We start from the raw sequence: 25195 nt of genomic DNA, 5'->3' as shown, positions 1-25195 counted from the left end.
GATACATACAGACAACATAACATACACAGTGCAATTGTTTTCAGCCATAAAAAATGAAGTTGTAGCATTTGCAGGAAAATGGACGTGGGTGGAAATTATCATGTTAAGTGAATTAAGTCAGTCCCAGAAAGACATGTATATATGCTTTCTCTTATTTGTGGTTCCTAGACTTTGTATAGATACATGAAATTATATGTACATGTATGATGTAAAAGTAGAAATGAAACTGTCTAGGGGAACAAAGGAGACTGACAGGAAGGGGAAGGGATGGGAAAGGGGAGCATAGAGTTATGGGGAGAAGTAAGCTCAGCATGCAACATATACTTGTATGAATATATTCTTATACAGCACAGTACCATGAACAATTAATAAACTCAATGAAAAATAAAAGAAAATGTAACCCCAGTAGTTCTGTGACGCCTAGCAGAGGCTTGGAGGCTCAGCACTCTTGTAGATGCAACCCTGAAATAGGGATATTTCATGTGTTTGCTTTCTCTTACTAATCAGACATCATAGCTTCCCTCTCTGAGCTACCTCTTACTCTCTTCTGGTGTCACAGGCCAAGTTAAGGGTTAAGTTGTATAAAAGAGAGAAAATAATGAGGAACCCCCCCCCCCCCAGGAGAGTGAAATCAGAGACAGCAGGAGGTGGGTAGAATATTCTGGAAGAATGCATGTCTGTTTATAAGAAACAGAATGAAACAAAGGCTTCAGTTCTTCCATAGAACTGCCTCAGGTCTGCCATAGAACATGGGTGAGAAACTAAGACACAGAGTCTGGAATTTCCTTCCCTGTAAGTGGCTCCACTATTACTGATCTTTACCTGAGAGGTACTGATGAGTAGAAACACGTCTATTAACTGGTTTATGATGATAAATACCCAGATAAAGTGGCTTCAGTTGCTGTGACAAAATCATTTCATTCAGGTTTTTCTGCAGAATGAAATACTCTTCAGATAACTTTGATATCTAAAAAGAAGGCCATATACCAGATTAAATTGAAGATAAGAATCCCAGAACTCCATAGGCACACAGAACACACAGTTCCTTACTAGACTCTCTGGAACCCTCAAGTTCTAGAGTTACCTAGACTCTTGCAGCCATGTCTAATAAAGTCCCCACTTTATACAAACTTCTACTCTGCGCTTTTTGTCCGTGTCTTTTTTTTCATTGGAAGTTGCAAACCTGCTCTGCTACACTTAGCATCTATTCACATCACTTCCTGGGGCTCCTCAGATCTGGCTTCTGCAATTACCTTGTTGCTGTGGTAGTCTACTTCTAAGGGCCCTACTGGCCTGCAGTTGTGTTAAGGTTCCCTACTTCCTCTCAGTCTTCTTGGCTGACTCAAGACTTAGAACTCTTCTTCCCTTGCTTCATCCCCTCATTTCCACACTCTACCTCCCAGCTCTTCTTGCATTCCATCCCCTGTAAGCTGGATCTCTTGCTAGGGTGAGTGCAGGGTTCATGATTTTTTGTCTATAGGTTTGCACAAGCCAGTATTTCTACCTTTCTTCATCTGTCTCAGTTGCACATCATCTCTGGGTTTCTAATACCTCATTTGATCTTTGGTGAGAAAATTTGTGCAACAAAGAAAAGAAAGATTGTATGCATGTAAAACTCACTTTCTGAGGTGCTTAAAAATAAAATCCATGCTATAATCCACAGACCCAGAGAGTAAAAAGCAGGGCCCAAGGTGGGGAGACACATAGATTTCTCTGAGAAAGGGAAATAGAGGAGATCTCCTGGGTGGACTGGGGGAGGTGGGGATGGGAACTTGAGGGATTGGGTTAGGGTGTAGATGGAGGGGGAGAATACTGAAAGAGATGATTGGAAAGGGGGGGCACTTCCAGGTCAGGTAGAAACCTGATGCTAGGGAAACTCTCACAAATCTATAAGGATGAGACGCCTAACAATAGTGGATAATAGCCTGAACTGGCCCTCTTCTGCAATCAGATTGGTGACTACCCCAACTGTCATCAGAGAGCCTTCATCCAGTGACTGGTGGAAACTGATTCAGAGACTCACTGTCAAACACTAGCCCAAGCTGAAGAGAATGAGGAAGGAACGTAGGAGCCAGAGGGGTCAAGGACATCACAAGAAAACCCACAGAGACAACTCACCTGGCTCACAGGAATTCAGAGTCTGAACCAACAACCAACCAACATGACCGACCTAGGCCCTCTACATACATACATACATATGTAACAGTCGTGTACCTTGGTCTACTTGTGGGACTCCTAACCATGGGAGTCCCTGAGGCTTTGGCTGGCTCTTGGGCACCTATTCTTCATACGGGGTCTCCTTGCCCAGCCTGAATACAAGGGAAGGTGCTTAGTCTTACACAACTTGATATACTATGTTCTGTTGATACCCATGGGAGGCTTGCCCTTTTCTAAACAGAAACAAAGGAGGAGCAGACTGAGGTGGGGACAATGGAGCGGAGGTGGTGGGGAGGATGGGAGGAGAGGAGGAACTTCAGTTGGGATGCTAAATAAATAAATAAATTAAATAAAAAATGAAAATGTTCTCAAACCAGAAATAAGCATCTTCACACAATGGTTAAAAAATAGAAGAGGAAGGGGCTAGGAAATTACTAAGTTACAGATCTCCACTGATTGCTAAGGGCAGGGATGCTTGGGTCCAACCTCAAGGCAGAGATCTAGGGCAGGCATTGTGCTCTCCCAGGATGCAGCTTCCACAGGGAACAAAACTTAGTTTAGGGACCAGGGATATTGGATATCCTCCTTTGAACCATCCAACTACAGAATTTTCTTCTGTTATTGCACAGACCACTGACTGCTCTGGTAATTTATGCATTCCAGAGGTTGTCTAGGTAACATCTGCCACTCTACATAGGATGAGGTAAAAGTGCTGACGCAAGCAGACATTTTTTTAAGGTCAGGTACCTAGAAAGAGAGAACAGGAATGAGCATTTGCTGCTCCTGCGATCTCTTCCTGGTACATTCTTGGCCAGAACTGCTTATTGTCATGAGACTTACACTTTCATCAAATAGAGGCCCCATTAAGCTTCCTATCAGGTCTTAGCAGCTAATTACACCAAACAAACTAAAGTTTGGGGAAGGGAGAAAGTCTAGGCTTTCAGTTTTCAAAGATCTTAAAAAAAACAAAGAACCCATATTTTTAGTGAGAACAAAAGATCTCACAGATACACAGAATTTTCTACTACCCAGTAGTAACTCCTCAGTAAGTGATAGAAACTGACATCTGGTATCTTACTATGTGTGGCCGCTATCATAATTTTATTCTTTATTATTATGACAATCCATGGGCATAAAAGTATATGGCTACTTTAATGGTGCAGCCATTAATATATTTTATTAAAAAATGTCTTACAAACACAGATAAAACATTTCCCCAGTTATTTACTATGCGTTTAGTCAGTTACTGGGTATTTCCCAGAGACTTTTATTAGTAAATAAATTTATTTACATACCTGTCTTGAAAACATTGCCAAATCACAGGCTTCTTTTTTCGAAGCCACCTTTGAGTCTCTGTCATTTGTTACCTTGAGAGGATGGGTCTCCTCATGCTTTAAAGGACAGGAATAAACACTGTGAATGTTTCTTGCTACTTCTGTGGGTGATGAAATAATCTTTTGATTCTTAAAGGAAGGTGACAGCCTGACCTCCCTCAACTGCTGCTTTTGCTTGGAACTCCGATATTTGTTCTGAATGAACAAGGCAGCTTTGTCTTCCTCCTGGGCCTGCTCCACTGGTCTCGTGTCTTTTTCTCCAAGGAACCCATGCAGATGATGATACTCTCTCCAGGCATTCTGAGTAACTACAGATGTCTTCTTTTCTTTTTCTTTGGTGTCTGCATTTTCATAGACTGACCTTTGACTAAGACTAGGATCCAAAGTTTTTCTCAGGTAAATCTCCTCAGTTAGCCACAGTCCCGGGCAGCTTGGCTTTTCCCATGTCTCCTCTCCTTCTAGACATGTTGCTTTTGATTCTTCAAAGTTCCTCCCTTCTGAGTACCACTGACAGTAAGTTTGGATCACAGTGCCCCCTTTCTCCTCTTTCATTATCTTCCTGCTTTCTTCCAGGTCTTGCACATACTTCTTCCCAGGGCTCACTTCTGCCCAAGGGTTCCCCACAACACACAGCTCTTGATTCCGCTCTTCCCCATACACATTGCTGATTTTCTTCTGAGTCTGGTATCTTTTGTTGTTACTCTCAGCAACATTGGTGGTTTTCCCCTCAGCTCTGAAGGGAGCTGTCCTTCCTGCAGATGGGCTCTCTTTGTTGTTTGGAGCTGAAATGTTGGATTCATTAGTAAACGCTGCATTTTCTGTCTGTTTCTTCACAAAAGATTCCCTGTACAAAACATGCATCTGGACATAAGGCAATGCTAAACCAGAGCATATTACTTTTGTTAGTAGCGATGTACAACATTGTATGGTAGGAAAGTCAAAAGAAACAAAGAAAACTCAAAATAAAAACAAATCAAGTCTTGTTAATAAAGTTCCTCACAAAATGTTGTCTGTACTGACAACTGGGATGCCTATTTGAATAAGAAAATCAGTTTCAGTTTGGAATGGGAAATAGGCTAGCATGGGAACAACTATATTTCTATTTGATGAGGTACCAAAATTCTACACATGATCAAGCCAGTCAAAAATTCAACATAGGTGGGGAGAGGTTCATGGAGCACCAACCCTAGCTGAGGAGCTTTGGTAGGTGAAGGCTTCTGGGGAATAGAGAGACTTTTTTTTTTCAGATTAGTCGCCCCTATTAGGTAGCACATGCCCAGTGGATTGCTGTACATCTGTGCACATAAGAATAGCATTGACTGGAGTCAGTGGGCTATGAAGAGAGGACATGAAGTTGTGAAAAGGATGTGGTAGGAGGTGAGGCTATCTGGGAGGAGTTGGAGGGGAACAGGTGATTGGTATGATTAAAATACATTGTATACATCTATGAGATTCTCAAGGAATGGAAACAATTGTCAAAAATTCTAGGAGTTTAATCCTTTCAAAATATAACTTCTATAACAAAGAATACTGCCAGATACTCTAGACCTGTAGGCTAAAGATAGATGCCCCAACTTTGCAAAGGAACTTTGGATGACTGTCCAGGCAGCCAAATGTCTCTGTTATTAGATAATATTACACGTTTCTGGGTCTTTGATGGAATTGAAGACTAAATAGTTATAGTTTTCCTTAATATGATAATAAGTAAGTTAGATATAAAATTTTGGATTTAGCATAGATAATGCATTATTTTCTCTAAAATGCTAACTACAAATATATAAGAATATTATAAATATAATCTTTGCTTGATAATTGTTATTATATATAGTCTTACTATGTTTAAGTTAAAACCCTTTCATTTTTATTTAGACAAAAAGGGGGAAATGTTGGGGAATATTATTTTAAGGTTTGTTACTTTTGCTTATGTTGCATTTGATTAATTCTGTGAAACTGTGTTAATGTGCCTGTCTAAAACACTTGATGGTCTAACAAAGAACTGGCCAATAGCAAGGCAGGAGAAAGGACAGGTGGGGCTGACAGGAAGAAAAAAGATATAGAAAGAGAAATCTAGGACGAGGAAAGAAAAATCAAGGAGCCAGAGAAGGAGGAGGACTCCAGGGGCCAGCCACCCAGCTACACAGCAAGCTACAGAGTAGAGTAAGATTTGCAGAAGTAAGAGAACAGGAAAACTCCACAGCAAAAAGTAGATGAGCTAATTTAAGTTAAGGAAAGATGGCAAGAAATAAGCCAAGCTAAGGCCGGGCATTAATAAGTAAGAATAAACCTCCATGTATGATTTATTTGACAGCTGGGTGGCTGGCCCCCAAAGGAGTAAAAAACAAACTACAACAGAGTACATAATAATAAGTTGTAGACAATATATCCTGTTTTGGAGCCAGTAGTCAGAGTGTGTTCCCCAGGCTCACGTACTAGACTTTAATTAGCACCAAACTCAGTGATCACAGGAAATACCATGCAAAATTAAAGTTAAATCTGTGTCCTTGGTCCACTCATGATTGTATAATATACAATGATTCTCCTCCATTTGAAGACAGGGGGTAAGGACTTCTGTATGTCATTTTCTTCCTCCTCCAGCAGCATAAAACCCACATAAGAACACCACAGTCATGAAAAGGGTGTTTTACTGTAGAGTTAAAAACACATGATCTGACATTCTAATTCCTTCTCCTGGGATTGGTGGGGTGGAGTAGGGTAGGAGAGGGGCTGGTTGTGGGTTGGGAGATGACTGCTCAGAGTTTCTACTTGGCCCTGTAGCCTGTGTGAGAGTTTTGGTCTTTTAGAATCTAGTTGTGAGAAAGGACTCTTACTTGACTCAGAGTTAGAAAAATACACTGGGATTCCATCTTCCCACTTCTTTTCTACTGTATTGTTTGAGGCAGGCTCTTGCTGTGAAGCTCAGGGTCTTCCCATCCCAGTTTCCTAAATGCAGGGATCACAGGCCACATCCTGCCTGTTTCCCTAGTTTTATTGAGCACTTCTTAGACACTTGGTGGCATCTTCTGGCTTGTTTCATAACAGAGTACTGGGAGGATCAGTCAGAAAACACTTCATTTAGTCCTTACATGGTATTTTGAACACTTTCATGGTGCCATCTAAGAATATTTACATTTCATGAAAAGATAACCAAGATAAGATAAACTTGGAGTCTCTAAATGGCTACTTGCCAGGATCTATTGGAAACTGTTTTTTGAGACTTTTTATCTTACTGGTGAGACACTGCTGTACACATGTCTAGGATTCCAAGGTTCACCTCACCGTGGAGACACGTGTCACTCTGTCCCTGAGCTAGTCCAGCACTGCAGGGCCTCAGAGACACATACAGGGGTGCTTCCCAGGAGAAAGTCTCAGATCTCCAACCTGAGAGGAACAGCTGACCTCTTCTGACACCTGCTGGATGGGCTCAGCGGTCTTCACATTTCTATGAATGAGGTTTTTCTAGGCCACAGAACAGAAGTAAAGTGAGGACTGCAGATAGACAGGTGGGGTGTATGAGGTCTTGGGGTGTGGTGTGCACCAGGCCTCTCTTTCCCCCATCTTCTCTCATTCCTATCTAGGTTCTCTTTGAGTCTACAAGTAGCAATTTCTAGAGGCAGTGAAAGGTGTGTGTGTGTGTGTGTGTGTGTGTGTGTGTATGTGTGTGTGTGGTATATTCATATGTCAATGTATGTGTGTGCATGAATATGGAGGCCTGAGGTTGAGGTTGGGTGTCTTCCTTAATTGTTCTCCATCTTATTTTTAAGGCAAGGCCACTCACTGGACCTGGAGCTCACTGATTCAGCTAAGCTGACCAGTCAGTTAGTCGACTACAGGGATCTGCTTGTCTCTGTTTTTTAGTGCTGGGATTATAGAGGTGTGCTGCCACATCTGGTTTTTTTTATGTAGATGCTGGAGAGTTGAACTCAATTTCTTATGCAAGTTGGCAAGCACTTTACTTCTGCATACTATCTATCATCTATCTATTTATCTGTCTATCATATCAATCAATCAATCAGTTATCTATCTATCATTATTTTTGATTTATAAATACACATAACTATATATTAATGGGGTACTTGTGATGTTTTATGCATTTACATAACATCTAATCAGATTAATCCTACACAACTCCTCAAACATGTATCAGTGTTTTATGGTGAAAATATTCAATATCTTTATATGTTTTTAATGTCTGATTGTGTGATACATCTGTCCAGTGTCAAATATCTCATCCTAGATTGTGTGGGGACAGTTTATTATTAATACATGTGTACCCTAAAGGGGAATTTGTAGGTGACAGAGTTCTATTCAATGTCTGTAAACTGAAAAGGAATCCTGATGTCTTCAGAAAAAAGGTGGAAGTAAATTGATATATAATTGAACTGTGGATCTCCTCAATACATGTAATATCTACAAGCAGTAATGTTTCTAGAAGTAGTAATATCAGTCCATCTTTCTCTCATATGCACCCAGTTTATACTTCTCAGGCTCCTATCATGCAGATCCTGCTCCTGAGGCAGATATGGGGTCTCCCAGGAGTTTTCAGGTCAGTTTTACAACCAGTAACAAGGAAAAACACATTATTTGGGCCATTAGAGACAACATCAACAGGCACATACATAGGTCTCTGAGCACACAGACAACTGAAAACACAAAATGCCTCTGAATTTCAAACCAACGTTGATGTTTGTTAAATAAGGAAATAAAGTTGGCCCATATGGTAATGGGAGAGTGTGTATGAAGGGAGGGGAGGGAGGGAACAAGTGTCCATAAACTCACTGTTGGCACGAGTGTTGGGTGTGAGAATAACACATGTGGTTGAGTGGAGAGAAAAGGAAACTGTCTCTTCTTCCATTTTATTTGTTCACCCTTTCCATGGCTAAGACAAAGGGTCCAAGGCTGAGTGTGGAGTGACCCTCACATCTCTAGAGAGCTACTTACTAATATTTTTATCAATTCATTTTACCACTTGGACCAAAACTATTTTACCTTTGCTTATCTGTGGTAATCAAGACAGAATTCTCTACACTTGATATCTTCAACGTTCTCTGTCTAGCTAAACAACATTTTTCTTCTTTGTATGATGCTGAGGCTTGAACTCAGGGCTCTATTACACCAGGTTAAGTGCTTCACCAGAACCTCCCCTTTATGTCTATTTATAGCAGAGCCAGCCGACCTTGCTAGCAATTTACTGGTCATATTCTTTTTCATGATGCTCGAGTCACTTGAGGAGAAGGACTTTGTTTCCTTAATCTCTGTATCCCACTACCTAACATAAAGTCTGCTGAATAAAAGAATTCTTGTGGACCCACTAATAGGCACGTTTAAATATGCATAGAAAGGCCCAGGGGAGGGAAAAAGGGCGGCTGGTGACTACAATTAGGACTGATGGTGCATTGGCTGCTATGGCCATAGGAATAAATGGGAGTGCTCGGGGACATTTAGATGGTGATGGAGATGTTATTGTGAGTGGCAAGAGAATTGTTATCAAGGGACATCCAGCCCTTGGAGTAGAACTGCAGAGGTTGACCCTTAGAAGCCAAGAGGTGGAAGAGCCCCCTGGGAATCAAAGTGAGACCATGAGAATAAGATGTCCATGAACTCCCAGATAGACAAGGTGGCTGTGTGTTTCCCTGGGATTTGATGTATCTGTAGCAGACAGGAACAACAAAGACTAGAAACATTATTCTACAACCTTGGAACACCTTGATGGCAAAACCGTGTCAGAAAGAACATCATTGTACCTTTTAGTTTCAAAGTTTTTCTTGTAGTCAAATTCCCGATCATTAGCCTGAATGTTCGTTGCTGCTGTGTGTTTCACGTTAGCAGCTTCTTTTCCTTGTTTTCTCATGAGATGTCTTCTTGCAGCTGAAACACACAAGGAACAAAGGAGTAGTAGGAACAAGAAATAAAAGGACACTAAGTGAATGCAAATTAGTGGTTTTGACTATCATTGTCACAGAAAAAATGAGAGTAAAGGTGCCAGATCGATGAGTTACTGTTTTTTTTTTTTAAATGGGGATAATTAACAAGACAGTTTTAGATATAAACTGCAGCAATTGCATCACCATGGGACTACAATGGCAGACACTGACAGCACCAAGGGCAGCATGCTCCTTTGCTTGAAATTATGTCCTTTTTGTTACGTTCAGCTCTTCACAGAAGGCCCTCATTACCTACATAATATATGCATAATGTATAGCTTGGACATTTTCACCAATTATGCTGGGAGTTGCATGTATTTTAGAATTCAGTTTTCAAAGTTTTGCTTTATTTTAGAAAGGTAACATGGAGTAACTATCTATTCAGGAATATTCCCTTCCCAGGGTAGCTTCTTAAAGCAAAACTCAGGACCATTTCTTCACAAAGTAGACCATTGCAGCAACCTGAACTAATGGCTGTAAACAGTCTCACTTCTTATCAGGTTGTGTCTAACTGACAAATGAGTTATGGGAAACTTTTTAATCAGAGCTTTATGCACCTCAGAGTTGAGGATGAGATCCCAAAGTATTGCAATGTCTTAAGGGGAAGTTAACAGTTTGGAATTCTGACTGATGGAACTGGGAACAGGACATGGGTCTCTCAATAGTAATCTATGATGTCCACCATGTGAATATTCTTTAGAATGTGGCTGTGTATGTCAGTGAGCTAAATAAAAATGGATTTAGTGAGCCTAGGCTAGCATCTAAAATGAAACAAAATAGATCAGAAGTAAAATGTCAGAGTGAAAGTAAAGTACGTTTTTCAGTATGGCTAGTTGGTCAAATTCATCTTTTTTGAAAAATACTGTTGCAAGTCATCCTAGGCATGATTTAAATTTATGAATGCCTTTCAAGGAAAAAAAACCAGCAAAATTCAAAGTCTACCAATATATTTTAACAAAAAATTGCTAAGTATGGTCCTATATATCACTTCCTCAGAGTTAATACAGAGAATAGATGCCCTTTAATGAAATAAAATTTAATTAAATTGTCAAAAATTATGACAATTGTAACCTTTGGAATAGAGGAGGGAAAATCTTATTGCCTAATGAGTTATGGTATTGTAATATGATTCTTGAGAGCCATAACTAATCCAATTGTTGGTCACATCAAACAGGATTGGTCAATTGTGTTTCATTAATCCTTGACAGGAAACTTAAAACCTCCAGTTATTTAATTTAAAACAAAACATTTATTCAAATATTAAAAGTGTCAATCATTGCAACAGTATAATTTAGAGTAGCATGTGAATAAACACAAAGTCATGGGAAAATTGCAGTCCTGTACACAAGAAGCGCTAGAAGATTTGATTTATGACCATACATACAGGTCTCCATTATGCTTTTTACACTGCAAGGTGACTGTGGTGATTACCTGACTGTATTATTACAGCACTGTCTCTCCTTTTCTGCTGTAGCTTTTGATATCTTCTTGAACCCAAGAATGCTCTGACACCAGCTTGAATCAAAACAAGCTTGTCAATGGCTTCCTTTCGCATTAGATTCAACTGTTCCACGTGGTAATATTTAAGGAACACCTTAAAAGAATTAAAATAAAGTACAGTAAGATCTTGACTCACAGATGTATAGTGGCTGTATGTCATGCTTGAAGAGTAGACTGTATGTTGAACCTCTTCAGGTCTGGAAAACATGTTTGCTTCTTGGGTTTGGCTGTCATCCAGATTTGATGCTTAAACAAAACTTGTCTTTGAGAAGGAAGAAAAAAAAAAGACCTGGAAACTTGGGGTTCTTTGGATCTAATAATAAGAATCAGAGATTCTGAGCTTTTTCTAGAAAATATTTAGCATCATATATTCTGGGTTAAGCTCATCTTTATGCTTAAAACATTTTAAAGACATTGCTGTTTCCCAAATTTAAAACTTGTACAAAACTATCTGTGAATAAATGTTTATTCACCAAATGATTATTGAAACTTATTGGATTTCTTTATCTGCTAGAGATATAGAGATGAATATGACAGGGGACTGTCGAGGATTTTCAGGGGGGAAAATGAGGCAGATAGGATCCCAGCAGAACCAACAACTTTCTCCATAGACTAACCACAGGATGACTTCAGCTCATTCTAAAGTTAACTTGAGCTTGGGCAAGGCCAGAGCCTCAAGACCAAAGGCATCCTTCATGTTTAAGAATTTTAGCTTTACTCTCTCCCTTTAGGGAATATCTTTCATTCTTTTAATGGATAAATTCATCAAAATATATCACCTCAGAGAGTTCATTGAGCTCATCAAGAAAATCAGTTGAAGTAGTTGAAATCAAATGTTAGAGCTGAGTTGCAAGACCTGGTAACTTTGACTGTAGAACTCTCTCAGCATGCCAGTGAAGATGGAAGCTGGGCACCACAGGTAAACAGTTAGACATTATGGATTTTGATTGAATTCAATTTTAATTTCTACAGGATTCTAGATGTTAATATATTTAGTCCATTCTGTTGTTGACAATTCATTTAAAATTCAGTGTTTTTAAAAAGGTCATCATTTTTTTTTTTTTTGGATAGCGTTAGAAATGTTCTTATATTAAACACTTTTATCCATGTTAATGAGTTGGAAAGGTGAAGTGGAAAATATGAATGGCTTTAAAATGCTACTTAAATATCATACAGAACTGGCAGGCCAAGGACCTTTTTACAAGTTAAAACTCCATTTGAAGTTACAGATGCATTTCTGATCATAAACGAGCATTCGTCTTTATGAGCATTTTAAAGAAAGTAGTCTGAATAAAATATATATCCTCTGAGCACCTTGAATTCTCCTTTATCAAATATCAAAAAAAGTGTTACTAAGTATAAGACAGATGATCAGAAAAATTCCTCAAATTGTTGCCTGGATAATACATCCTCTGAACATGAAATTCTTTCCTCTTCTCCTATGCCCAAGACACAATACTCAGATTTCTTTGGAAATGAGGGCATTTGTTCTGGTCCGTTTGGCGTGGTTGACAGTAGTTATTCATAGTTATTCTTGAATGATCACTTTGTATTTCTTCAGCTTTGTTCTTTTGGAGGTATATCTGGTATACCCCCTAAACACTTTAAGGATGCACTGGTAAATCTGGTGTACCTCCAAGAAACATTTAGAATTCACTGGTATACCTGGTATACCTCCAAAATGCATTTAGAATGCACTGGGACTCCCACCTTAAGAGGCTCTAAGGACACATGCCAGATCCAGTGTATCCTTTCTCTGAACAGCTACTTGTTTGACTTCCATATTAAAGATGATTTAAAATTTTTTTTTGTTCTCTAAGGGGTTAAATAAGATTCCCCAGGCTCCCAAAGTTAATATATAAGCACCAGTGCTTAAACATACAGTGAGTCTCATGATGATGCTAAATATTTTACTTCAGATAAATTTCAAGTTTATAAAAGAAACCAAGTGAGAATTTAACGAAGAAGAGAAAAGCAGGAATCCCATTCTGATTTTATACTAGCTTTCTGATTATTTGAAAGTGATAAGGTAGATAAAATGATGGTTGGGTGTGGCAATACATGCCATTATCACAGCACTGGAGGCAAAAGCAGGTGTGTCTCTGTGAGTTCAAGGCTAGCCTGAACATAAAATAAGTTCTAGACCAGTGAGCAATTCACAGTGAGACTCTGGTCCCTCCCATAGAAAAATTTGTTTGTTTCCAATACCGTTTGAAGTTAAGTATATTTATTGCCAGAGCCATTGGAGTTTTTCTTTTGGATAAATATCTGAAATAAAAATTTCTCGTACTGTCTGCATCAGGTTTGCATATGAGCATGTCTGTGGAGCATTTTCTTGATTGCTAACTAATATAAGAAAATATAGCTCACTGTGGGCAGTGTCATCCTTAGGCAGTTTGGCCTGGGCTTTATAAAGTTCAAAAATGCTTTATCTTCATGAAGGAAGGCTTTATGTGTTTTAAGTTTCACCCCCAATTTTATATAGTCTTTAACAAAATCCATAATAGTTTCAATAATTATTAAGATATTAGAACTCTTTCAAATCCACTAATCATTTCTTCCACGAAAACATTACTTTTGTTTTTCCAAGAGCCCAATTATCAAGACCAGCCTTTTCCAAAATGGTAGCACAGGTGTCTGGGCTCACTGGGGGTTCTTCACTCGACTTGTAGCAGAGAACATAATACCTGAAATGATAAAAATTGGTAGTTGGTTCATACAGTGGTCAACATCAGCAGTAGCAGCCACCTGGCAGCTCTATCATGGTAAAGGATGAGATTACCAGACTTAAATGCTTGGCTCTCCAATACATTCCTCAAATCAGCAGAAGAATAACAACTCCAGACAGACACAAACCTACAGCAAGCTGTAGTTTCACTCCTGTGATGGCTCTCCATTTGGCTCTAGTCAAAAACTTCATATCCAGGAAATCTTGGAATACTCACAAGTACATGAAAATAGAATGCTTATGGTGTGTGTGTGTGTGTGTGTGTGTGTGTGTGTGTGTGTGTGTGTGTGCAGATTATTGGAAAATTGAATCAAATGGAAAGCCTCTTTGAGGTTGAATATTTAGTAAATGATGGAATTGGGGTTCAAAGCTGAATTTGAGTTTAAAGTGTAAGTATTCATTGTGATGGCTAAATGTGGTTGTCAGCTTGATACCCTGAGAAGAGAAACCTCAGCTGAAGAACTGCCTACATCAAGTTTGCCTATGGGCATGTCTGTGGGGGCATTTTCTTGATTGACAACCAGTATAAGAAGGCCCAGCCCACCATGCGCAGTGTCATCACTAGGCAGGTGAGGCTGGGCTATAGAAGAAAGCTAGTTGAATGTGAACCTGGGAACAAGTCAATAAACAGTGTTCCTCCATTGGTTCCTCCTTCAAGCTCATGCCTTGAGTTTCTGCCTTGGGCTTCCTCAATGATGGACTATAACCTGTAGGCTAAAATAAACCCTTTCTTCCCCAAGTTGGTTCTTGTCACATCAACAGAAAGTAAAGTAGAACCTACTATATACTATCCTGTCATCAATGAACTCTGCTTAGGAGATGCAAGCCAAATGACTGTGCATAGGTATCAGTATAAAATGGAACTAATTTCTTTGGCTCTTAGAAGAAGGTTCTTTTGAAAAACAACAACAAACAAACAAACAAACAAACAAATAAATAAAAAACCAATCAGAACCCTGTGCTTCATTTCAGAGCTTACATGTCTCCAATGGCCCATGTGTTAAAGACCTGCTTTGTGGATCAGCCTTTGGAAGACTGTGGGACTCCTAAGATGTGTCATCCAGTGGGAAGTCTTCAGATTACTGGGTGTTATGCCCTTGAAGAGGTTATTGGACCCCCATCTGAGTGTGATAGTACCATAGGCCCAAAGTCATGGAGCTAACCAATGCACTGGAAGCCTGGATCAGCCTTTTATCTTTACCAGTTGGCTATTACAGGTTATTCATTATGATTGGTAGAGAGCTGATCAACACAATCATGTCTTGTGCAAAGTCAGTTCATATTGGGCACCTCCTCTTGGGGTTTTTTCCTTGTCATGAAGCAGAAAAGCTTATCTGTGGTCACTGAGGAAAGGGCCTGGAGAATTTCTCAAGGAGGTTAGTCAATGCCAAGGCAAGGCATGGGAGGGCTAGAAAATCCCACTTAGAGCTTCAGGAGACCTTTGAAAACTGTTTTGCCTTCTCAACAGTCTATACCAATTTGGGTGACAGCTTTCAAAACAGTGACCCAGAAAAGGTTTGACCTTTTATTTCTAGAACTTCCTGTTATTTAGAACAGTGATTCATTTTTTTCCACTACACCCATAGCTTTTTACCCTTTTCTTTCTCCTTTATCATGTAGTAATTTGCTATTCTATAGCATCATAGGCCATGGAAACATAGGGGAGAACTAATTTCTACTTCTTAATTTCTAAATAAACAACTTACCTGCAAACAAAGTATCATCAACACAATGGATTTAGTTTTCTTTGTGGTCTGGGCTATAAAACCTTGGCTATTTTGAAAGCATAAAACTCCTATTTTTAACCCACTGGGTGTCTCATTTCCTGTTCTGTTGCTTCACTGATACCTACTCTTCCAATCCAGCTCAATCCAAGGCTTCTTAGTTTTTTGGCACACCAATTGACTGGGACCTGAATATCTTCCTTTTCATAGCGTTTTCACTCCCTAGTCTCATGAGGTAAGCAATTTTGCTTGAATGCATAAGCCTGGTGAGCCATTGCAGCTCACTTCCTGTGTAAAGGCCCACTTCCTGTCTTCCCTAATAGTTGTATCCTCTGCCAGATCCTGGTTTGTGGTCCTGATCTTGGCATTTTAGTTGAATGCTCTTCCTCTCTGTAGACTCTTACACTGCACACCAGTCTTCTGAACTTGTCATTTCTATTCCGCGTTGTTTGTTAACTTCCTGTGTCTTTGACTCTGATAATCTTAACTGGGGTTTCAATTACTGAAGCTAAGCCCATTTTAAAACAGTGTCTCCACAGCTCTTAGCATGGTAGCTTAGCATCCATATACTAGATTAGTAATATTTAAGTAGACTAAGGTAGGAAAGACCCCTACTAGACACTGATGTATTGACTTATTTAGTGATTTTTTACTTGGAGTCATTCTTGTATTGCTTATTGCCAGGCATGACTCCAGTTGCTACCTGGAACAGAACGACCTGGAGAAATAGCTGCAAACAAAAACAGAAACAAAAGCAAAACCAAAACTGGTTGCTACCCTTAGCAGCCTGACCACAAAAGCTTACACCTGCCGTCCTCCTTTAAGAAACAAAAGGCCCCAGCTAACTGCCTTCTACGCTTTGCTTCTGGAAAACATCTCACTTATTGCTTGTCCCACTTTGTGGTTCTGTAATATAAACTGTAAGTGCAAACTGGATCTGGACTGACGTCTTTCGGGTCCTGGGTTCGGTTCACCGGATACATCTCCTCTCTTCCATTCTCACTGGTGTTAGAGTGCTTATTCCAGATAGATAATTGTAGCAATATTTATATTAACATTGAAGAAGGTCTACTCTACTCACACACATGAAATACATGACAATAAAGTCAAATTTTAATTTTAACCTCGAAACTCCTTTACATCTAATCTTTGGATTTATGCACTTTCATGGACAGAACTGAGTATTTAGCTACTGGCCAAGTAAAAATTTCTATTTTAAAATTTCTCATTTTATACAAATTTGGGACTGAGCTATACAAAGTAAAGTCAGTTAAGTGCAATCTCTGAACTCCAAAATTTGAACCTATAAGGTTGGTCTTAAACTTCTATGAAAACCCTCTAGTATAAAATCCAGAATAGAAATGTTATTTATATATATCATGAAAAGGTGGTAGGGTGTTCTTCTTTCAGCACATTTCAAAAAATGCCTTTATTTTCTTTTTTGGGCTTTTAAAGAAAAAAAATAGCTATGATGAACTGCTGAGAAACAAGAAAATCAGAAGAAAGAATTCTTATTACATTGACTATGGATATTAGACACTGTCATGGGTTGGTAGTAAAAGGCCCAGGTGTTGAAGCTTGATCTGTGGGTAGTGGTGCTCCTGAGAGGTAACTACATCACAAGGATGCATAACTCATCAGCAGGATAGCTATTAGGAGTTGGGATCTCATTGGAGGAAGTAGTTACCTGAGGAAGCATCAGCACGTAACTGCCCCTGCAGGGCATACCTTTCCTGTCCCTGTCCTCTTCCTTATGTACCTGCAGGGCATGCCTTTCCTGTCCCTGTCCTCTTCCTCTCAGTCTCTGCTACTTCCTGACTGTCACAGGACAGCCCCTTTCTTCCTCTGTACTTCCTAACTGTCACAGGACAGCCCCTGTCTTCTACTATGCCTTTCTACCAGGAAGTGTCTATCATGCATGGATCTAAAAGCAACAGAGCCAACTGACCACTGAGTGAAACCCCTGAGGTTGTGAGCCAAACAAGTATCTCCTTTATCAAGTTGCTTCTCTCAGTTATTTGCCACAGTGACAGACTACCAGCTAACCCAGCTACATAAGCCAGGTAAAAGAAAGCATGATAGAACTTTTTTTGAGGGGTGAGGGTAGAGAAATGTAACCAGAATTTGTTGAGCAACCAAAAACAAAGCTTTTTTTGTTCTTAATATTCCTTTGCATACTTGGGAAAAAAGTATTATTTTATAGATGAAGAGTTCTTTAAACATTAAAATTTCCTGAAAACTGCAATATGTCTAAAACTTGAAATTTCTTTAAATATAATAATGAATAGAAATACAGGATTGACAACTCTCAGAAACATGGGTGCTTGAACTGTTTGGGAGGCATCTAGGCTGTGGGACCGGGACCTGTCCTTAGTGCATGAGCTGGCTGTTTGGAACCTTGGGCTTACACAGGGACACTTTGCTCAGCCTGGAAGGAGGGGACTGGACCTGCCTGTACTGAATCCACCAGTTTTAAATGAATCCCCAGGGGAGTCTTGGTCCTGGAGGAGATGGGAATGGAGGGGAGGGGATAGGGGAAAGATTGGGGTGGGGCCGGGAGGGGGGAGGACAGGGGAACGAACCCATGGCTGATGTATAAAATTAAAACACAAATATAATAATAAAAATAAAAAATAAAATATTAAATATTTAAAATATTGAACCTTAGCATTACCACTAATGTATTACTTAAAATACATTTACTGTATTACTGTATAAAAGTTAATTTTACAATAATTTTAAATGTTAAGAACTCTTTGTACCTAGTGGATTCTTTCTTAAATTAGAAAAGATCAAATCGACATAAATTTAATTGACTTTCTATATCTGTTAATTCTCCATAGACATGACATTATTCAATTTGATCATTATAACTGTTCTATCAGAAGGTCATAGCAGACTTAGGAGGTGAGGAAAGCAATATACCACAGAGGCCAGGGTTTCTCAACCTGGAACTGCTGGCATTTGGGAGTTGCCCTCTGTACTGTAGATGAGATTATTAGCAACATCCTGGGGTGCTACCCAGTAGGTGAGAGTACCCCACTCTTAGGCATGACATCTACAAATGTCTCCAGACATTGCTAAGTATCTTTTGAAGGGCTCCATCTCTCCTACTTGAGAATTGTTGGTGTACATCCATGGCCACATAGCAAGTGCAGCATTGGGCTGCTAACACAGATCTCCTCGCTCTTCAGTACAGAACTTCCAGCCTTTCACATGCATCTTCTTCCCTCACAGAGATTTCCTAGAGCACAGCAGAGTTTCCCAGACTCAGCTGTAACAGCTATAGTCTCTTCACCACATGACTAAAATGCTTCTGCCTTAGACCTCCTAGACAATTCTCCACTGTTTTATAGTCTACAGTTCTTCTGAAAAACTAAAAACATAAACCACACAAAGAAAATTCAAGAAATCCACAAACCTTCTTATAAAGTTAGCAAACAGTATCCGATGAGAATAACCAAGCCTTCGAATTCTGGCTGTTTCCAAAATCCCCGTGCAGCGGAGCTGGAGCAGAACCTTCTCTTTGTCATATTTTCTTGCTTGTCTCTCATTATTTGGCTTGATGCAACGGACAAAATGAGGTTGGCCCACCACCATTTTAGATAACAAATCCATCAAGGAATACTATAATATATAACATGAATCAATTTCATGGTATGACACTAAAAAAAGCATGAAATTGTAGGTCTTCATTTTTATAACAAGGTTACAGTTTTAAGAATTAATGTTACAAATTGCTAATCACAGTGAGTGGAAAATCTGATATAAGGAAAAGGAATTCATCTAAAAATTACAGATTCTGTGACAGAAATGTAGAGCAATAACTAGGAGCTTGTCTATGAAAAATTTGCCTAGAAACTCTTAGGGCAGCATTAAATGATGAATTTATTTTTTTTACATACTTTTTAAAAATAATTATATCCTCCCATGCAAACAGACAAAATTACAATATTGAGACATATAATTTGGTTAATTTACTTTATATACTTTGTCTTTGTAGAAAGTATAAAAAAACAAACACTTTAATCTCTGTTGGAATCATCTACTTTAAAATTAGGGCAGAGAAGTTATTTTCAAAAATGAAAATGATCAAATTATTATCCACTTAACTATTTTACTGTGCTTTGTTTATTGATCTGGAGAGAATATTTTTATTAATATGGGTATTAAAACTGTCTTCTGTAGCAATGCTTTGTTAAAATAATAGCCAATTATCAGACAATTAAGAATAACCTATTAGGATGAATAGAGATCATTAAAAATGGAACCTCAGCAAAGTAGTTATCTCCAAGACCAAGATCAGAATTTCCTGGCAAGGCAGTGAGTAGACACAGCATGGAAGACTGGGCTTTTTAGTGTTCGAAGTACCAACATCTAGAGTTGCAGGGCCAGTGCTACCCAAATACTGAAGTTAGCCAGCTGACGTATCTGCTGCATTTGGATGCTTTCCTCTTGGGGACCAGCTCAGATGCCATCTTCCCAAACAGCTGCAACTGCTACTCTAGAGCCCTTTCATTACATTATCTGTGAATCATCATTCCTTTAGTCATGCCAACATCTGCCAGGCACAGGGACCCAAAGGTGACAGGGCCTGCTTGCTTTCAGAGCAGTTCAGGCATGGGTTTTCTTAGGACTAAGGCATAGTCACCCTGCTTTCATTCTTGTCAGCAGAATTAAAAAATAGCTTGAGAACATACTACATACTGCCTGGAATCAATCCTCTGTCAGTTTTTGCTTCAGCCTGAAGATTAAAATGATTTCATGACCTGGGCAGGTTTAACATGCACACAGTGTTTGATGCTAACAACAGTGGTACAATAATGGTGTTGACAACTCACTTACAAAAGTAAACTAATCTGACTGTAAGTATGTTTAGTGGTTCACATGTGCTGCCTTGATGATATAGAGGGACTTAACAGCAGTGGATGCAGGCCTTAAACATGTAAGTGTACCAGGCGATACTCAAGTAGGATTTGATAGTGTCTACTATGAACTTAGGGCTTGAGAATATGTAACACAAGAATTCATAGAATTTAAAAAGTGGTTTGTTATTCTATTAGAGAAATACATAAATTCATTGGACAACCAATAGTAAATTCAATCTGATTGCATCTACGTCTTCCATATTAAGCGACATTATTAGTAATTGCCAAGTTACTGGTGGTCTTTTTTCCATTGTCCTGGCTGGCTGATTCAGAAGAGGTAAGTGAAAACTCGAACTACACTGACAGTGGTTATCTCAGGTTCTTCAAGGTTCACACAGGGAGAGAAGTGCTTCCTTTCTTTTCTTTCTCCCATATCGTCCAAAGAAAGGTGACCTTGTTCCTATGCCCTGGATGCTACTGGGTCTCTGGAGAGTCTCCTCCTTGCCCCAGTCCTATAATAGGTTCTCTCCTCCTGTTGAAGGTATCAGCTTGTGTATGGGCAAGGAAATATGGGCTGGAGATCCATGTTCAACCTTGCCTAGCCTTGTTCCGTCCTAAAACCATTCAGAGACACTGAATTAAAATTTCCTTCCTTTCTTCCTCCCTTCCTCCTTCTTTCCTTTTTTTATATGTAACTAAATTTGGATGAACAGTATCCTTAAATATAAGTTATCATAATTTAGCATCTTACTCTAAAATATGATGCGACCGTTTGCGTTTTCATGTTGGTGGTTTCACAAGCATGACGTGTGATGTCTCTAGTTTCACCCTAAGGAGACCAAAGAAGACAGTAAGGCCTTGCCATCTTCTGAACATTGTCATCTACATGGGGTACATGGTGTTTTCCGTGAATTTACCTTAGTCTGGGTGTTCAAATGCACAAACCCACAAAATGTTATTGACATTCACACTTCAAGGACTGTTGTGCCTGTTGCATTGTTTATGTTGACTGGTCTTGTGCAGAACATGAATGTTTCTGACCATGGCTACACATACATTTTATTTAGAAATAGTATAAACTTTAAAGATGAAAAGGAATTAGGAATATACCAGAAAGACATGATGTTTGAGCTGCTGTCAGTAAAGATAAATAGTCTTACCTTGGTCAGGTTTGTGGATTTTTCTGAATTCCTCATCTGATAGTTCATTAGATTTTTAGTTTTAGAAAGTGGCAGGTTACCTATGGGAACACAGGCAAAATTAATTTATCTTTTAAAACCCTGAGTGGCTGGACAATTTTCCCATTTATTTAAAGTATTTTGAGCATTCTAAGACTCAGAAGCTTGGCTACCTATTTGTTGAAACAAGGATAAAGAACACTATGTGAAAAATTATGATAAATCTTTTTTTTCTCTGTGTATACCTGGTTGTCCTGGAACTGGTTCTGTAGACTAGGCTGGTCTTGAACTCAGAGTTCTGCCTACTTCTGCCTCTCTAATGTTGGGATTGTGCCCCACCTCTGAAAGGCTATAATAAATCTTCTGTTTTTGTTTTGGTCTCCTCCTCCTTTCCGTCTTCCTCTTCTCCCTCCCCTCCTTTTCCTCTTCTTCTTCCTCTTCATCTTCTTCTCCATTGTCTTTGAGAGGATCTTGCTGTACAGTCCAGGACGACCTCACACTCATGGCAATACTCCTGCCTCAGCCTCCTGAATTCCAAGAGTACAGACAGGTGCCACCACATTCGGCTACCACAAATCCAAAATTCAGAATAAGAAGGAAAAACCAACCTCCTATATGACAAAACAGGAAATGTGGTTGAGAGGTTTCCTCTCGATTTTAGAAGATGTGGGCAGATGATGATGAAGGAGCAGCTCACTGTGCATCTCTGTGTTAAGTTGTCTTTGAGATTTTCTTTAACTCAAGGTGGGCTTTGCAGGGAGCCTTAAAGTCTTATGAAGTGCTTTTAGTAAATCAAGCGTGAGTGACGCCAATATGATTTCTCAATCTTAACATTCAGATGTGTGCTTTGTATGTTTAAGGCAGTGAAACCGTTAAGGTTGAAAAGCCAGAAAGACTTGGCCTTGAATCACAGCTATTATTCTTAGTTGAGATGCTGTTGGGTCATATTCTGTAGTTTGAATACTTAAATAAGGCTCACTTTAAAGCATTTTAATAAAATGGCATGCAAATAATTCAGAACCAGAAATATATATATATATATATGTTTAAGGACGTCAAAGCAATTCAAGGGAGGGAGAATAATGTTTCCAGAAAATTGTGTTTGAATAAGGGAGGGAAGGAGAGATCACAGGGGTTATGAAGGACATCATATGTGTGATTAATATGCTCACTCTTAGTTATGTGGAAACATATATGGTGTCTTTATATATGTAAAAACCAAATTTTATTGGGTAAGTATTTCAGTTATAGATCAATAAAACTATCAAAAAGTTTGCAGAATTGGGGGCTGGAGAGATGGCACAGTGGTTAAGAGCACTGGTTGCTCTTCTAGAGGTCCTGAGTTCAATTCCCAGCAACCACATGGTGGCTCACAACCATGTATAGTGGGATCTGAGAGCATGTATATAAGCTCTCTTCTGGCATAAAGTTGTACATGCAGATAGAGTATTCATATATAAACTAAATAAATAAATCTTTTTTTTTTTTTGAGACAGAGTTTCTTTGTGTAGCTTTGGAGCCTGTCCTGGAACTTGCTCTGTAGACCAGGCTGGCCTCAAACTCACAGAGATCTGCCTGCCTCTGCCTCTCAAATGCTGGGATTAAAGGCATGTGCTACTACCACCCACTAAATAATAGAAGAATTTAAAACTACAGAATAAAGAATCCAAGTAATATGTTTTCCCCCAATAAATGAATGTCAGGATGTATAAGGGGGAGTGGAGTAAGGAGTGAGATGGTATGAACGTAATCAGCAGAGAACTCTTGAACACCAGGGACTGTCTAACCACCGCCCACTGCTGAAAACTGCGGTTTTTCTTTTGAGGAGAATGTTCTCTTTTTCATGAGCAACTAGGACATTTTCATATTTTCTGGTGAGAGTCTCAAATACTTTCTTTGTAAGAGCCTAGCTTCTTTATATTAATTTTTATGCCTCCCTCAGATTAGGAACAAGTGAATATTTAGTGAATTGGAAATAAACATGAAAAATAAGAGACTACAGTCACAAATGAATCACAGAGAGAAACTATTTGATGAGGCTTAGAGGAACCTTTTTCAAAGTTAACTGCCTTGCCTGTTTTGGTCAGAGGGTGGTTGACAAGTTGCCGAATTACACCGTTTTCTGATGACCTCAAAAGTAACACAATATCAGTTGGGAGTGTGTCTCTGTTTTTCGCCAAGAACCCATTAGCACTGTAGAGGACCTGTTGATACAAGCGATACTGTGATTATTAGAACCCAGGCCATCCTCAATGCTTCATGAGAGCTGTCTGTACTGAGCAACAGACATGCAAGATTATACATGCAATTCCTCACCATTTGGTCAGAAAATCTGTGAGTTTCCTTTATTTGGAGGGCTGGGAAGCACAGAAGAACCATCCCCATTTCTCTAGGAACTGGTCCAGCTCTCCTGACTTCAACGTGACAGGTCTTACCTAACTTGGAGACTGCATGCTGTAGGGATATGTGTTTCTGGTACTTCTGACTAATTTTAAGACTTTAAAAAGATGAACATATCCCAAAGATTTCTAAGGGATAATCAAATGTGTTGTTGTGGATTGAATCATGTCCCTCCAGAATTCACATTAAAGATGTTCTGTAGTCACACAGAGAAAAAGCCATGTGAAGACTGGGTGAGGTGACATCTGTCTGCAAGCCAAAAGAGGCTTCATTAGACAACAACCCTGCTCAGGGCACCTTGGTCTCAACTTTCCATCTTCTAGAACAATGATAGTGAATTTCTTCTGTTAGAGCATTCAGCCTGAGGTACTCTCTTATAATGAGCCAAATAACATACTTATTAAAAACAACTGGGCAAAATGGCCACAGGCAATTCTTAATTAGTGATTAAAGCAGCCTTTATTTGGTAAGTCAAATGCTAAGAATCACAAAAGTTATACTGAAAATGACTTACAGTGTATATATTATATATGAATAAATATAAAAATAAATAGAAATCTGTAAAAATTATATATGTTATATATAATTAAAATGATGTTATAATAGATAATTAAAATTATACAATAAAATACATATCTGAAAATTTTATGTGTTATGTGTGCTTTGCCTGCCTGCATATCCATGTATCATCTATGCAAAGTACCCACCAAGGCCAGAAGAGGGAATCAGATCCTCTGGAGCAGGAGTTATAGATGTTAGCTGCTATGTGGGTGCTGGGAACTGAACCCTCTGGTCTTATGGAAGAGCAGCCAGTCTTCTTAACCATTGAGCCATCTCTCCAGCAATTCAACTTAGGGGATGTGCTATAATGACAAAGGTCATTGGGACATTCTCTGGCCTCTAGAAGTGGTCAAATGGACAAATATATAGGACTTCTCCATTAGTCTATTTTTCAATGATTTTCTCATTTTAGACATTCTTTCTTGATTTTAATCTTCTTTGTAGCTCAACAATTATGGCACAGTTCTGAGGGGATGGCCCATTATTCCCCACAGAGGGGAGAGTGTCACTTGGGTTTAAGACAACGTATCTGAGGTTTGACAGGTGTGCAGTTTTGTTTCAACCAGTGTATGAATGCTTCTTTAAATTTAAGACAATCTGTTAGTTACTTCTACACATCTGGGGCAACTCTGCCAGCTGACTATTTCTCTTAGCACTCTTTATTTCATTTGGAGAAGGGAGGGGCATTGGCTGGAAGAGGTAAGAAGAGAGAGGGAAAGAGAAGTGGGGAGATGAAGGGAAAGGGGAGGGAGGGGGAGAGAGAGAGATGAAAGGAGAGAAGAGACTGAAAGTGTGTGTGTGTGTGTGTGTGTGTGTGTGTGTGT

At 39.2% G+C, this 25195-nt stretch overlaps 1 protein-coding gene across 1 annotated transcript in view; it reads right to left on the bottom strand.

The window, feature by feature from the left end:
- Nucleotides 1–25195, bottom strand: part of Myo3a (myosin IIIA) — a 177226-nt gene that overhangs the window by 25053 nt on the left and 126978 nt on the right. Inside the window, exons 21-29 of the mRNA XM_036188496.1 lie at nt 23485–23614; nt 21393–21472; nt 20984–21061; nt 18786–18991; nt 13488–13599; nt 10844–11006; nt 9233–9356; nt 3453–4335; nt 823–967 (exon numbers count right to left, since the gene is read on the bottom strand). Coding sequence (XP_036044389.1) covers nt 823–967; nt 3453–4335; nt 9233–9356; nt 10844–11006; nt 13488–13599; nt 18786–18991; nt 20984–21061; nt 21393–21472; nt 23485–23614 — 1921 coding nt within the window. The remainder of the gene's footprint in view (nt 1–822; nt 968–3452; nt 4336–9232; nt 9357–10843; nt 11007–13487; nt 13600–18785; nt 18992–20983; nt 21062–21392; nt 21473–23484; nt 23615–25195) is intronic.

The sequence above is a fragment of the Onychomys torridus genome, chromosome 5, assembly GCF_903995425.1.
Source record: "Onychomys torridus chromosome 5, mOncTor1.1, whole genome shotgun sequence".
Taxonomy (NCBI): Eukaryota; Metazoa; Chordata; class Mammalia; order Rodentia; family Cricetidae; genus Onychomys; species Onychomys torridus.
This window is presented reverse-complemented; position numbering and strand designations above follow the sequence as displayed.